This window comes from Phacochoerus africanus, chromosome 1, assembly GCF_016906955.1.
Source record: "Phacochoerus africanus isolate WHEZ1 chromosome 1, ROS_Pafr_v1, whole genome shotgun sequence".
NCBI classification, from domain to species: Eukaryota; Metazoa; Chordata; class Mammalia; order Artiodactyla; family Suidae; genus Phacochoerus; species Phacochoerus africanus.
Genome location: NC_062544.1, coordinates 102,578,917 through 102,593,678, shown reverse-complemented (window position 1 = coordinate 102,593,678; position 14,762 = coordinate 102,578,917). Strand labels below are relative to the sequence as shown.

Genomic DNA, 14,762 nt, shown 5'->3' with positions numbered 1-14,762 from the left:
ATTAACAGGAAAAAAAACAACCAAAGGAATTTTATTTATCAGAATTCCCAGTCAATCATCAAGGCTCTTTTATGAATGAAAGCAAAAATCTAGAGCACCAGTTTTCAAAGTGTGGTCTAAAAATCTTAGGGTCCTGAGACCCTTTCTTTCTGAGGGTCTATGAGGTCCTCTTGTTTTTAAATACCTATCTGCATGAGGGCAGATTTTCTTCATATATTTCAACCAAAGTAACTATCATAACAGACCATGTACAAACAGGCATGAAAAGCCAGAAACCTTCTATTAAGCCAAACAATAAGACAAGCAAAAATGTAAAACAAGGTCACTCTTCACACTAAATTGTGTTTTGGGAAATACAGGTAATTTTCATAAAAGTATTTATACTTATAAGTAACAGGTATATAATTGTTATTTTATTGTTTTCTTCTTAGGGTTACACCTGCAGCATAAGGAAGTTCCTAGGGTAGGGGTTGAATCAGAGCTGCAACTGCCAGCCTACGCCTCAGCCACAGCAACACCAGATCCAAGCCACATCTGTGACCTACACTGCAGCTTGTGGCAACTCCAGATCCTTAACATCCTGAGTAAAACCAGGGATCGAACTTGCATCCTCTTGGACACTGTCAGGTTCTTAACCTGCTGAGCCACAATGGGAACTCCTATAATTGTTATTTTTAAATGAACTAAACAATTTTTTGAATGGTTTAGCTTTAATTTCTAATATAATAAGTATCAATCCATACAACCACATAAACAAAAACTCAGTAAGCTTTAAGAGTATAAGGAGGTCCCTGTGATTAAAAGTTTGAAAACCACTGATCTAAAGATTATATAAATGAAAATAAAATAATACCACCATACCACCACCCAGTGGCATAAACCAGTAGTGCAATACTTATAGGTCACGGCCTTCAGAAATTTAATAAATGTCACAGTAGCAATGGAAATCTATCTTTCAAGCCACTTCCCAAAATATAAAACGAGAGTCACTCTAAGAATTAACTACACTTTGACATTTAAGATTTTTATGGATCCATCTAAATTTTCATTTAATCATGTAAATTTATTTATCAAATACTTCGAAAACATCAGGCTGATCTTGAAAATTAGGCTAAAGCTAAATAAATTTAATTATACTGAAAATATGAGTCTGCAGCAAAGAGATGTGTCCTTCTAACTGCTGATGCTGTCCAGTAACAGAGACATTGCCAGGGACATAAATAAATAGAGGGTGATGATGACTTTCTAAAGATATGGATGAGCAGTTCCTGCTGTGGCACAAAAGGATCAGCAGTGTCTCTGGAGCACTGGGATGAAGGTTTGATCCCTGACCTGGCAAGTAGGTAAATGATGTAGTGTTGCCACACCTGTGGAGCAGGTCACAACTGCGGCTCCCATCTAATCCCTGGCCTGGAGCTCATAAGCCGTGGGGTAGCCAAAAAAGAAAAAAAGGAAAATAGATATGGATGCACAGCTACTATTATAGAAATGTATCAAGCACTTACAAATATGTGATTATTAAATCAAAATCTAATTCCACTTAAGGTAATAAATTTTCCCATCAGATGTTCATTCAGTGTCAAATGTATACACATTCCTTACCTAACATGGCATACTTAAATTCTACTTCAATTCATACTTTTTTGCCTGAGAAACATGGAATTTTCTTTGTAAAGCTTATTCTAAGTACCCATGTTAAGAAGAAAAAATAGCCCTTACCCCAGTCCTGTTCATACAAGGCTTGGGAAAGGCACCATGATTCACTTATTGGCATGTGTGGATACACAAAAATAAGATGTTTTGTGAGACTTAAGACTCCAAGAAAACACTATTTATTACATAAATTATTGGTAACTAACAAAGCACTTACTTGTGTGATTTTTGTTATGTAAGTATGCATAAATCTTACACATTATATAAATACATATAAACTCTTATTTTAAAGGGTCCTTCAAATACATATGTTCTACTGAATGCCTTTGGTAAATCAGGCCTATACTATACAAATGAATAAAAACTTGTTTCCTGCATAAACACGACATGACAATTAAAAAAAGCAAAGAATGTTATGAGTTAATCTACATTTTAAAATGCAGCCAATCATTTAAAACACACAACTTCAGCAAAGACAGGGAAGGTTCATGAAAGGGTAACAGGATTTATGAAAGTTAGTATACTCTAGAAACTTTTCTAGGCAGAATATTTTATTCATTTTGCCTAACTGTAGAAAAGAACGTTTTAATGGGGTAGAGTGGGGGGTATTAGTATATAATGTGGGTTCTCTTTTGTAATGGCTATATTTATCCTAAGGGGGAAAAAAAAAATCAAAAATAAGCTGTATTACAAGGTTGTTAATGGTATTATTCATAATACTGAAAAAAAATAATCTACATGTTGATCAATAGGGAGATGGTTAATGATGTACATGCATTCTGACAAAGCCACTAAAATATGTTAGTACTTTAGCAATATGTAAAAGTACTCCTAATACAATGCTACATAAAGAAAAAAAGGAGCACACAAAATTATAGATACCATTATGATTACAACAACATAAGGATTGAGAAAAGGCTAAATGGAAGTGTACTGAAATAAGAGTGATATGCTTTCATTTTTTCTATTTTCTAATTTTTTGTAATATACTACATTAATAATTAGCCAGTTGATCTATCTCATATTCTAGTTAAAACATACACATACATGCACACAAAAACTCAGTGTGAACCTTAGTAACACTAACATTCTGCACTGGTACAACCCTGAAGAGAGAGATTCTACACAATGAGTAATAATACCTAGCACCTAAAACACACCATTACATACTTAAGCTGAACCATCAGAATTCCCCAAATTTAAAATCTGGTTACTTGAAGATATGACCATCTGTATGTATGTATGTATGCATGTATTTATTTTATTTTATTTTATTTTATTTTATTTTTGTCTTTTTAGGGCCGCAACTGTGGCACATGCAGGTTCTCAGGCTAGGGGTCAATCAGAGCTGTAGCTGCTGGCCTACACCACAGTCACAGCAACATGGGATCCAAACCACGTCCGCAACCTACACCACAGCTCACAACAACGCTGGATCCTTAACCCACTGAATAAGGCCAGGGGTCAAACCTGCATCCTCATGGATGCTAGTCAGATTCGTTTCCGCTGAGCCACGATGGGAACTCCTAACCATCTGTTTTTAAGTAACACCTAGAAAGGAATACTATCAATAGATGTAGTAAAGTGCTTGTAACAAATATATTTATTTTTGGCTTTTTATCCACTGAAATAAATCATTTTAATAAAAGTGCTATCATATCATACTTCAAAAAACATGCCCAATAGTTCAACTGTAAAGTAGAATAGGTAATACAGGCTAATACAGAACGCTCGTGTCACCATATTTACTTAGTCTTAGTATTTTATGATAGTACTATTCTTTTTAAAATCAGAGACATTCAGATTTTCTTTGTCCTTCAAAATATGGGAAGCATCACAGTTCATCTAGAAAAAATTAGAAGCAGTACAATAGACTGTTTCCCAAGAAAAGTAGTGAAGAATGTATTCTAACCTCTAGAATAAGTGAGCCCCAAAATCAGTTATTTCTCTCCTAACACCCATGTCAAGAACTGCTTAAGATAGAGTTAAATTTTTTATAGTCAAAAAATGCATTAGGAAGAGTTCAGATTCTTTGGTAATTATATAAATAGACATATTTACTTCGAAAAACCTTAACCACAAACTTTAATGATGTTCGTATTCCCTTCACATGGCCAGCTCTTATGCATTTAGCCTTTGAATTTTAAATGTGAGAAAGAAAAAGACAAATGTTTAACGGAGCGACTAAATTCTCCAAAAGCTATGTGATGTTCACAAACTATTTATGGAAATACTACCTCCTTTAAAAGAACTTTTCTTACTTCTATAGTTCTAAACTAGGACTTTTCTGTAAATTGGCATATGTATTTTATATTTGAACTAAAAAAGAACCATTTTATAATTTTGTTCAACTAAAACCATTAGATAAAATGAAGTTGGTGTACAAAACTAACTTTCATTATACATTTAAAGGGCAACATTTTCAATATGGAATCATTCTGTTACAACTTCCTATCATATCCCTCAATAATTATGACTACAAATATAATTTTTAAAATATCTACAAAAGCAATAATAATTGTCATCCAAAGACTCCCTAAAGTGAATGCATCTATTAAATAACTGTAAATCTTAATTTTCTAAGTATTTAATTAATTTTAAATATTTTGACTACTATGAACAATTAAGTTTCTCAACTTACAGGCTATCAAACATTTACAAAAACATAGTTTTATGAAAATCACATTTAAATATAAAATACATAAGAAGTAAAAACTACTGGAGTTCCCGTCGTGGCTCAGTGGTTAATGAATCCGACTAGGAACAATGAGGTTGCAGGTTCGATCCCTGGCCTTGCTCAGTGGGTTAAGGATCCAGCGTTGCCGTGAGCTGTGGTGTAGGTCGAAGACACAGCTTGGATCCTGCATTGCTGTGGCTCTGGTGTAGGCCAATGGCTACAGCTCCGATTAGACCCCTCGCCTGGGAACCTCCATATGCCGTGGGTGTGGTTCCAAAAAAGGCAAAAAGACAAAAAAAAACAAAAAACAAAAAAAAAGAAGTAAAAACTACTGTGTATAAAATATATAAGCTACAAGGATATATTGTACAGCACAGGGAACACAGCCAGTATTTTATAATAACTATAAATGGAGTACAACCTTTAGAAATTGTGAATCACTATGCTGTACACCTGAAACTTACATAATATTGTACATAAACTCTACCTCAATTAATTAAATAAAGACAAAATATATCTGTGTTTTACAGAAGCAAGAAAAGCAAGGCTGTACTATCAAAGAGTGGAATGGAACAGCCATCTGGAAAATTTTTATCCTACATATGAATTAACTGTATATTTTGTATATGTTTTCATCATTCACTGCTTTTTACTTGGTATTTATTCATGGGTTTCTACATGCTCATAAGATACGCCTCAATTTTAAAAGGAAATGTAACCCCTAACCAGCATTATTTTCTCCTGGCTGTCCACAAGAGTCAACAAATGCAGTGCTAAAAATGAAAAGGCCTGACATGAGAAGCTGAGACTCTGCATTAGGTTTTCTGCTCATAGAAAGCAAACCTGTTTAACAGCCATCTCACAACTCTTTAACTGCTTCAAGTAAGTCTTCAGAGATTATATTCTGGGAGATTCTATGTATTAACACTCTCTGAAGGGAAATCTTCCTAGGTTTATTGGGTGCAAAATCATTAACTAGACTCCCCAGCCACTTATCAATAAAACAATGGCAAAGAAATGAGATATTTAGGACCAGATTTGGTATCATCCAACTATCTCTCTCATTTATACCCATTTCCCTCCTTCAACCTTACAATCTGGAATCTAAAATCATTTCTGAAACTGCATCCTAGCAATCGAATCCTCATACAAATTAAAAGATGTTTTAAAAAATCTTCATCCTACCACCCCCACTTTTGGAAACACCTCTTATATTCCTCCAGAAGCGTAAGTATCCACAATTCCTATGACTTTCTAGGTAACTTTTTTCCCCTCATTTATTTCTCTTTACCAAACCCAAGATCACAGACTCTGGACTCAAAATGCCTAGATTCGAATCCTGACTATACTTTACTCTCTGTGGGAGAATGCAATAAGCAAGTTACTTAACTTTTATGTTTTTACGTTTTCTCATTTTATTTCTTATTTGTAAAATAAGGATAATGAAAATATCACGGAAATCTTAAAGATTAAATATAAATGTATACACCAGTAGATACAAGCAAAGAATTCATGACAACCTTGAATAAAATAAATGTCAGTCATCAGAGGCAGCAGCAGTGTGTGCATGCTAAATCACGCTTAATAATTATCAGCAGGAGCTCCTGTTGTGGCTCAGCAGAAACAAACCCAATTAGTATCCATGAGGAAGTGAGCTCAATCCCTGGCCTAGCTCCTTGGGTTGGGGATCTGGCGTTGCCATGAGCTGTGGTGTAAGTTGCAGACATGGCTCAGATCCCAAGTTGCTGTGGTTGTGGCATATAGGCTGGCAGCTGTAGCTCTGATTCGACTCCTGGCCTGGGAACCTCCATATGCTGCAGGTGTGGCCCTAAAAAAAAAATCAGCAGGAGTTCCCGTCGTGGCGCAGTGGTTAACGAATCCGACTAGGAACCATGAGGTTGCGGGTTCGGTCCCTGCCCTTGCTCAGTGGGTTAACGATCCGGTGTTGCCGTGAGCTGTGGTGTAGGTTGCAGACACGGCTCAGATCCCACGTTGCTGTGGCTCTGGCGTAGGCCGGTGGCTACAGCTCCAATTCAACCCCTAGCCTGGGAACCTCCATATGCCGCGGGAGCAGCCCAAGAAATAGCAACAACAACAACAACAACAACAACAAAAAAGACAAAAGACAAACAAACAAACAAACAAACAAAATCAGCAGCAGAAGCAATGCTGCTACTGCTACCACTGCTATTAATCCTTTGGAAAAATCAGCCTCTTCTACAGATTTAACCAGAGGCTTCACCCTTAGACTAATGACTCCTGAAAGAAACTATAATTTCTTATTTCCAAATTCCTACAAGTCAATTCCATTTGGAAAGTTCATAATTGGCTCAAATTCAAAGTATCTAAGCAAACTCCACTTCACTCCATTCCTTAGTATCCCCACTTACATTCTTATGCTGACTTCACATTATTTTTATTTTTTAAATTCTATTTATTTGCTTGTCATGGCCTCACCCAAGAGCATATGGAAGTTCCCAGGCCAGGGACTGAATCTGAGCCACAGCTGTGACCTATGCTACAGTTTCGGCAATACCGGATCCTTCAACCCACTGTGCTGTGCCAGGGTTTGGACTCACACCTCCGCAGTGACCCATTGCACCACAGCAGAAACTCCTGACCTCACATTATTTAAGTTCAGTATCCTAAACTTAAAACTATGAAGTCTCTATGAAGACTCTAGCAAGTTGATCGGATGCCAAATTCTGCAGATTTGACTGTTCTTCTTCCCAGATCCACCATCCTAGTCAAGGTGGCCAAAGTTCTCAGTTCCCAAAACCCATGTTTCTACTTTTGCTTTTAAGTTTAACTTCCCACTTCATTTCTTTTCTACATAAAACATTGGATTCCATCCCATTATGCTTTCCTATTACTGGCTTCTTTGTACACAAAAGGCTAAACTCAGCTACTCACCTTTAAAGACTTTAATAGTTCCTTCACAATCCAAATTCATTTCTCACTTCGGCAAGAATGGTTTTCAGTTGATTCACATGCTTTCTATGGTCACTGTGGACTGTTTAATGTTCTTATATCTGAAATGTGTATGGCCCCCACTTCTCTGCTTCTGCCCATTCATTTTTTGAGGGTCAACTCAAAACTCACATCCTCACTAACCTAAAGACATCAGTTCACTCTGCTCTCTCCTCTTTCTGGTGTCTCTTCTTTCTTTCCTATGAAGACCATGCTGGGCTCTATACTTTACAACCTATCATTTACTGTGTCAAAACATAATGCTGTTACATATAACACTGAATTATTCCAATATTCTTTTATAAAGCAGACTATATCTTCTATTTTTTGTTTACCCTAGAGCATCCATAAGGCAGCAGTTATCTAATATATACCATGTAGTGCGTACTTGGGGAGTTCCAAAATTGTAAACCTCAATTTTGACAGGCTAGGGCAGTGGTCAGCAAACGTTTTCTATAAAGGGCCAGATAATAAATGCTTTAGGCTTTGCAGGCTCTACAAAAATCATCCAGGCATGGGCTGCATTTCACCCAAAGGCTATAGTTTACCAACCCCTGCTTCTTCTGAGGAAGAGGCCACACTATCTACGTTAAACATTTTTATCTATATTTAATTAATTTTTCTAAATGTTGGTTGCTCAAGCACTTTATATGACTTTTTGAGTTCTAACGAAAAACAAGTAACCCCTGAGTTCTTACCAGCTCTTTCAGACTTTTCTTTCTGTTCCCGTAATTCCTCACCCTGGGTAGTCATCTGTTTGATTCGACTACGAAGTTGGGCAATTTCTTCTTCTTTCATTTCCAGGGTTTCATGCATCTGACGCTTTGTCTCTGCTATAACCATTCCCTAAACAGAAGTGCAGACTCTAAAGCATTTGCATAACAAAACTGCATTATCAATAGCAATACTAAACACAATTTAAAGGGCAGAAAACATAATGTTTCTTACTAAGTACAGTGTAAGACTTCAGTATTTCACAAACTGAAGTTTGGGTTCTGTAGCATATACTAGACGATATACCACAATAACTTCAGTTACCTGGCATATCGGAGTATTTTTAATATAAAAAGTTTTTTTAATAATAATTTGTATCTTTTCATTATTAAAAACAGTTTAAAGATTTATAATCTTTCTATAAATGTTTACTATAATTTTTGCTACCAGAGTAAACAGTTTATAATGAACAAAACAGAGCCTTTTGTCCTTGGCTCAGAGCTAATCGTGACCTACAGTTACTGAACTGAACTGTGGGGTACCATAGGGAGAAAGCCTTAGAGGCTGCTGAGAGTGTAATGTTACTGCTGCCACAGTGGATGGACCAAGACTGTGGTATAGATCTACCTGGTTTTTCTCCTTCCTCTTGTGACAGCCTCTGGTCCCAACACACTCCTTATTACTGTCAGTGAGGCAATGCCATTCCTCCAATTTGCTAATTGGTACTATCTTCCCACTTTCTGGATAATCTACATAAGAAATGAATGTTGCTATGGGGAAAATATAACCAAATATCACAGATTAAATCGGTCATCTGTAATTAACAAAAAAATAGGTGGTTCAACTCATCTCTTGAAAAGTAAAACTCTGACAGCACTTTATGATATCAAGAAGAGTATCACCTTACTTCCAGGGTTTGTCAACCCTTGCTTTAGGGTATGACTCTTCCAGTGGGCTGATGTTAATGAACAGATTAAAAACCAGATATGACTATACAGAGTTTCAAACAAAATTGTGGGCCTTCAAATCACAATGGAAAAGAGAGAGAGAGAGAGAAAGGGGGGTGGAGCACTGAAACCTATAGAGTCAGGTCTTAATGAGTCACATCAATCAATTGCAATGAAAGAACCTCATCTCGATTTTGATTCAGAAAAATAGGGAAAAAAAATGTATGAGACAAAAAGTTAAATCTGAAACTGTCATATAGTTGATTACATTAAGGAATTACTATTAGATTTTTAGATGTGATCATGTGGTTACATTTTTATAAAAATAAAAAGAGCCCTTTATTTTAAAGCTACATTAAAATACTTATGGAAGAAATGATAAAATTTCTTAGATTTGCTCTAAAGCAATCCTGGGTTGAGGACAACGGGGGTTAGGAATGTACAGATAAAATTAGCCATGAGATGTTAACTGCTAGAGTTGAGTGACAGGTTCACAGAAATTCATTTTATTAATCTTTGTACTTTTGTAAATGTTTCAATTTTTTCATAATAAAAAGTGTTGTTTTTTTTTAAAGAAGGCCTTCATGAATTTTGAGGAATAGAATCTAGAAAAATAAATAGAATGAAAAGATTGCTAATACATTTCAATAGCAGAACAGCTCTTACATGTTCTTAATTACATGGTCACTTAAAATACTGTGGCTATAAAGTACCATATTAAAGAAAATAGTGGATGGTGTGGAACTAATTGGGAAGCTACTTTAAAAAAAAAAAAAGGACCCATGAACTTGACTTTAGTCAAAACTGCTTGCTCATGAATTTTCTAGTTGTCTGCTGCCACAGTTGAAACTGCTATTCCAACTCTAAAATGCCATTCTCACCTATACGTTCTAAAGCTTATTTGCAGAAATTTCTGTTTAGGCTAATGTACACAATTATGACTTCTTTACTTTTTAGGCAGTTTATCTGAGAGAATAATCTATTTCTATTATATCCGAAAGACAATACTTAATACCATTCACATTTAATAATGGCTTCACTATAAATAATTTAACTTTTCTCTAAAAAGTAGTTATTACTATAAACTAATTTCTTTTGCAACAGTATTCTAAGTTATAAATCAAAATGATGACTGAGTTCAAGAAATCACAGAGAATCAACCTCACATGATATAAAACTAATGCTAATAATTATATAAACGTAGAAATTAAAACAAAAAGATTTTTTGTGGAAGCAGCTATAATAATTTTGGAAAGTAGAAGTCTGAATGCTTCCGATTGCTTCCAAAAATGAATTTGGGGGCCCCTTGACAAATTTTAATATCATAAGTTTTGTTGTTTTACCTTATCTTGTTCAAGCTGTTCAATTAAGTTCTTTGCATCACGCAACTGAGTGATAAGTTTAGTCTTCTCAGCCATATGAAGCTCCTAAAAAAATTTTAAAAATTCATTTCCATCTCTAATAAAGCTTCTCCTCATATGAGAACTCTAAACATTTTATCTAATTGGAATACTCCTACAAGTCCAATAGGAGAAGAGTACTCAGGCTGTCTCAAAGTATGCTAAGTGTTACGAAGCCCAGGGTGCTCGGGGGCCTCGCCACACTGTCTATGGAGGAAGGGGGAAGGTTTTCCAAAGGTGCAGGCCACGCTGGGGCCTGTGGTCCTAGCTTTACAGGGGTACATTCAACCACACTCATTTGCTCTTTTACCTTCATCTTTTCTAGTTCTTGAAGTCTTTCATCTAGTTGTTCTTGCAGGGCTTCTTTTTCACTGGTTAATAGTGTACACTGTTCCTTATGCGACTGAATTGTTTCCTTACAGCGCTGGAGTAGATTCTCTTGACGCTTAACTCTTTGCTGAAGTATTTCCAGTGTTTTAGCAGAAGTTCCATCTCCTACCATTAACCACAAAGCAGCACAAGCAGGGACAGTCAGCCAGGAATATCAGGGCTCCCTGGGAACAGCTCCCAGCACTGTCAGCACACAGGAGTATATTCCTAGCCCACGCTTTCTACCGGAACCAGAGTGAGGAGAAGGGAACCCTGTCAAACCTCTACTCTTTCACTGCTTGTATGATCTGTACCTGGAGAAACTGAGTAGTACATTCAACTCTTCTGTGACCCAACCCCACCTCAAATGGCACACCACACTCACTAGTTAACTAATGTGAACTGATACCACCCCCCTTAAAAGAAAGTTTCATGACCATCTTTTGCTCTTCAAAAGTGCCCCCTGAGTCTTAGCTCCTATGCTAAAAAGATTAATAAAGTATTCCTTCCAAAGCATTCTAATCTCTTCCAGAGAGGAGTTCTGGTATCATTTTCTCCAACTCCTTACACTTAAGAAGTAGCCCAGGGGTATTTCAAGACCCCTTATAGGTTGGCTGCTCAGAGAGATGGCTGCTCAGCACCTTGCTCCGGCACTGGCTGGACCAAACGTTTACCAGAAATCTCTGAGAGAAAGCTAGTGGATAGACAGTGGAAATCTTCCTGAACAGGTACCTCAAAGTATCAAAGAATATGGAAACCTATAATTGGATTTTAAAGCAAAAGTTAACTATTCCTTCTTTTTCAACTAGAAAGCAAATAATAGAACAAATGTCGGCATCTTTGAATGTATATATACGCAATATTACTTCAAAACTAAAATAGTTAAGTATGATGAACAGTACATTCCTTAATCTTGAGCAGGTCTGACCTATTTATATGAAATCTAGCTATTGCTATCAATAAAATAGTATAATGTAATGAATTTCAATTACAATGAAAATGTAGTGCTATTCACAGACTTACAATTACTTACTTTCCCCTGAATAATGACAAAGAGCCCAAAAAAACAACAAAAATTCTTGCATCTATTAAAAATAAGACAACAGGCCCAAAATGAAGGCTTATGCTAAGCCTCACAACACCAAACTGAGACTATTACAATTTCGGCCTCTCCCAGAAATGGAACATTAAACCAGTCAATCAGGAATGGCCTGATCAACTCTAAAGAGGTCATCTGCCTGATAAGACCTCCCCTAAAGAAAGGGACTTTGTCACAACCAATCCACTTTTTGATAGTGTAACCTCCCTGTCCCACTCCTTTCTGCCTACAGAAATCTTTTGTTTTACACAACTCCTAGAATCGCTTCTCTCTGCTAGATGAGATGCTACCTGATCCATGTATCATCAAATTAAATCAGTAAGATCTTTAAAATTGACTGAGTTGAATTCTGCTTTTCAATGCAACTTTCTGGAAACATTAGGGTCAGGGACACTTTACTTTTACCTCAGTTCATGACCTAGAATCTCTTAACATCCTTCTCTGGTTTTTAACCTTCTGAAAAGCTGAAGCTTACCTACTGGCTCTGCATCACTCTCTGTGCTCTCTTTTGTGACACCTTCAGGCTGTGGTTCCATCTGAGGGAGTGGTTTTGATAAATCAGCATTCATTGGGCCATTTCGTAATCGTTGTTTCAGCAAAGAAACCTAAAAAACATATCCATATCCTTCATTAGAAAAACATCAGGAGAAACTATGGCAGCAGTACTTTCTTTAAAACAGAGAAGGGATAGGAGTCCTCTTGCAGCGCAGTAAGTTAAGTATTGTCACTGCAGCAGCTCGGGTGATTGTTTTGGCGCAGGTTTAATCCCTGTCCCAGGAACTTTCACATGCCATGGGCATGGCCAAAAGAAAAAAAACAGAGAAGGGATACAGTAAAAGATATCCTTTTTGCAATAATGAGGAGAAAAAATCAAAATAAGAAATTTATTCCCAATGCTGGAGATTTTGATATTTGCTATCTTCAATGATACGTTAGCCAAAAGATACAATACATCAAAAATTATCCTTAAAATGAACTGATGAAAAGCAAAGAATTTCAAAAGTAGGTCATTTTAAAAAAAAACATCCAGAACCTATTAGATATCCCATCAAAACCCCTTTACTCTTCTTTATCCAAAAATTCCACACTTTTTCTACCTGAGTCTGAAGAACACTAATATACTGATCTTTTTCCTCTAAAGATGCATCAAACTCCTCCTGGAGATGTTTTTTTGCTTGCTGGTCCATTTGGAGCTCCTAAAACATAAAATATTCATAGGTAGTTTTCAATATATAAAACAAAAAGTACAAACTTGAAGTTTTCAAAGTTTAAAAAACAACCAATCCACATTTGCATTACTCTTAAGGTATCAGCAACAATAATTAGAGACTAATCAGCATTTAAAACATTAGTACTTACCACAACAAATGATTTTATTCCTTAAAGAGTATGAAGATCCAAGAAGAGAAAGTATATTTTAGAGTTCTAATCATTGCTGAATTGATAAATATGTAGAGAGGATTAAAAAATTAGTTACTTAAAGGTAAAACTTTATTCTATTTTAAGACATCTTACTACTTGTGCTATCTTATATTCACTTGCTCTAAAACTAAACTGTTACACACTAAATAGATAATCAATAGAGCCTTCCTCCCCCCAATACATGAAAGTGATCAACAGCCAAAATCAAAAGCTTCCTCAAATGAAAAGGTTGACCTAGTTGATCAACAAACAGTGACATTTCAACTTCCTGAAATCACTTAATTACTGCTTTCCTTAGATCATTAATGAACCTTCAGAACTAAATCCAATGATCTTTACCTGCCTACCACACCAGTCACTAATAACTACCTCCTCAAGTGAGGTACCTACTTTCTGTGGCTTCAGGGCTCCTATCCATATTCTTGTCTCTTCGAGCTCCCACCACGTCCCTCACTGATCCTCTCACCAACTGTCCCTCTGGGCTGAGTTCTGTCCTCATGCTTCTCCCTTACACTTGCTCATTAGAATGCCCTAGATTCACACCTGGAACCTACTGACTAGCCCATCAAAACACCTCTATTTTTATAGGATTCCTACTTTCTAATTCCCTAAGCTCAAAATATTGCAAGTCACATTTTACGTATCTTTGCTGATCCTTATATATTATCAAATTCTTTCATAACTTTCTTTACAATGTTTAGGTCCTTTTTCCACATCCATAACCATATCTAATCTCTAATAACTTTGATGATTAATTTCCTTCAGGACCTTCTGGAGAGAATTCTTACCTCAAGCCTTCCTCTGATTTAATTCGTCCCTCACACCTCTGCTAGAAAACTTTCCTCAGACAATATTTTCAAGAGTTTATAAGCAACATACGCTTCTTGAATTGTTTCAAATTTACTCGTTCTCACACCCTGAGGTACTAACTGTCCTCTATTCTCTCACACACCCACACTGCCCTAAGATCTCTAAGCACATTATTCACTGTTCCTCCCACTAAAGACTCCTGGCTTGACTTGCCCCTGCAAGAGTAGTCTCCAAATGCTGGTATTTGGATTGAGACATGTCCAGAATGAAGTTTTCACCAATCCATGGTGAAAAAAAAGAAACAAAAAGCCAATGCAGAGAGTTTTTCTTAGATCTAAATTTCTTTCATCTAAACAACTGTACTTTATTCTGACACTGTGTCTTTCTTAACTTTTTTTGTTATTTAAAAAAAACCCTTTCTTTCATGAAATAATGACAATGAAATAATCTGGTTCCTTGTTCTCAATGTTCTCACTTGAAAAAATAAAACTAGCTCTATGACAATTCTCCTTTCCCTTATTTATGAAAGAAGCTGAAAAGTAATTTCCTGGTCCATGATGATCCAAAAGTCTGGATTTCACTGTCCCCATCATTCTGCACAGGCCACTTCATTAGTATAGAACAGCTGCACATCACCTTAATAGCAACGCAATCCTTTACTTTCTTTAAAATTCATTTCTTCTAAATAATTTTCTACATTC

At 36.2% G+C, this 14,762-nt stretch overlaps 1 protein-coding gene across 5 annotated transcripts in view; it reads right to left on the bottom strand.

Moving 5' to 3' along the window:
• GOLGA4 (golgin A4) overlaps positions 1–14,762 on the bottom strand; it is a 121,515-nt gene that overhangs the window by 54,432 nt on the left and 52,321 nt on the right. For 4 of the 5 annotated variants that reach the window (XM_047770164.1, XM_047770165.1, XM_047770167.1 and 1 more), the window contains 5 exons: positions 12,927–13,025; positions 12,305–12,434; positions 10,672–10,856; positions 10,305–10,388; positions 7,999–8,146 (listed from right to left, as the gene is read on the bottom strand). In XM_047770164.1, coding sequence (XP_047626120.1) covers positions 7,999–8,146; positions 10,305–10,388; positions 10,672–10,856; positions 12,305–12,434; positions 12,927–13,025 — 646 coding nt within the window. The remainder of the gene's footprint in view (positions 1–7,998; positions 8,147–10,304; positions 10,389–10,671; positions 10,857–12,304; positions 12,435–12,926; positions 13,026–14,762) is intronic. The other variant, XM_047770166.1, reaches the window with a different exon arrangement.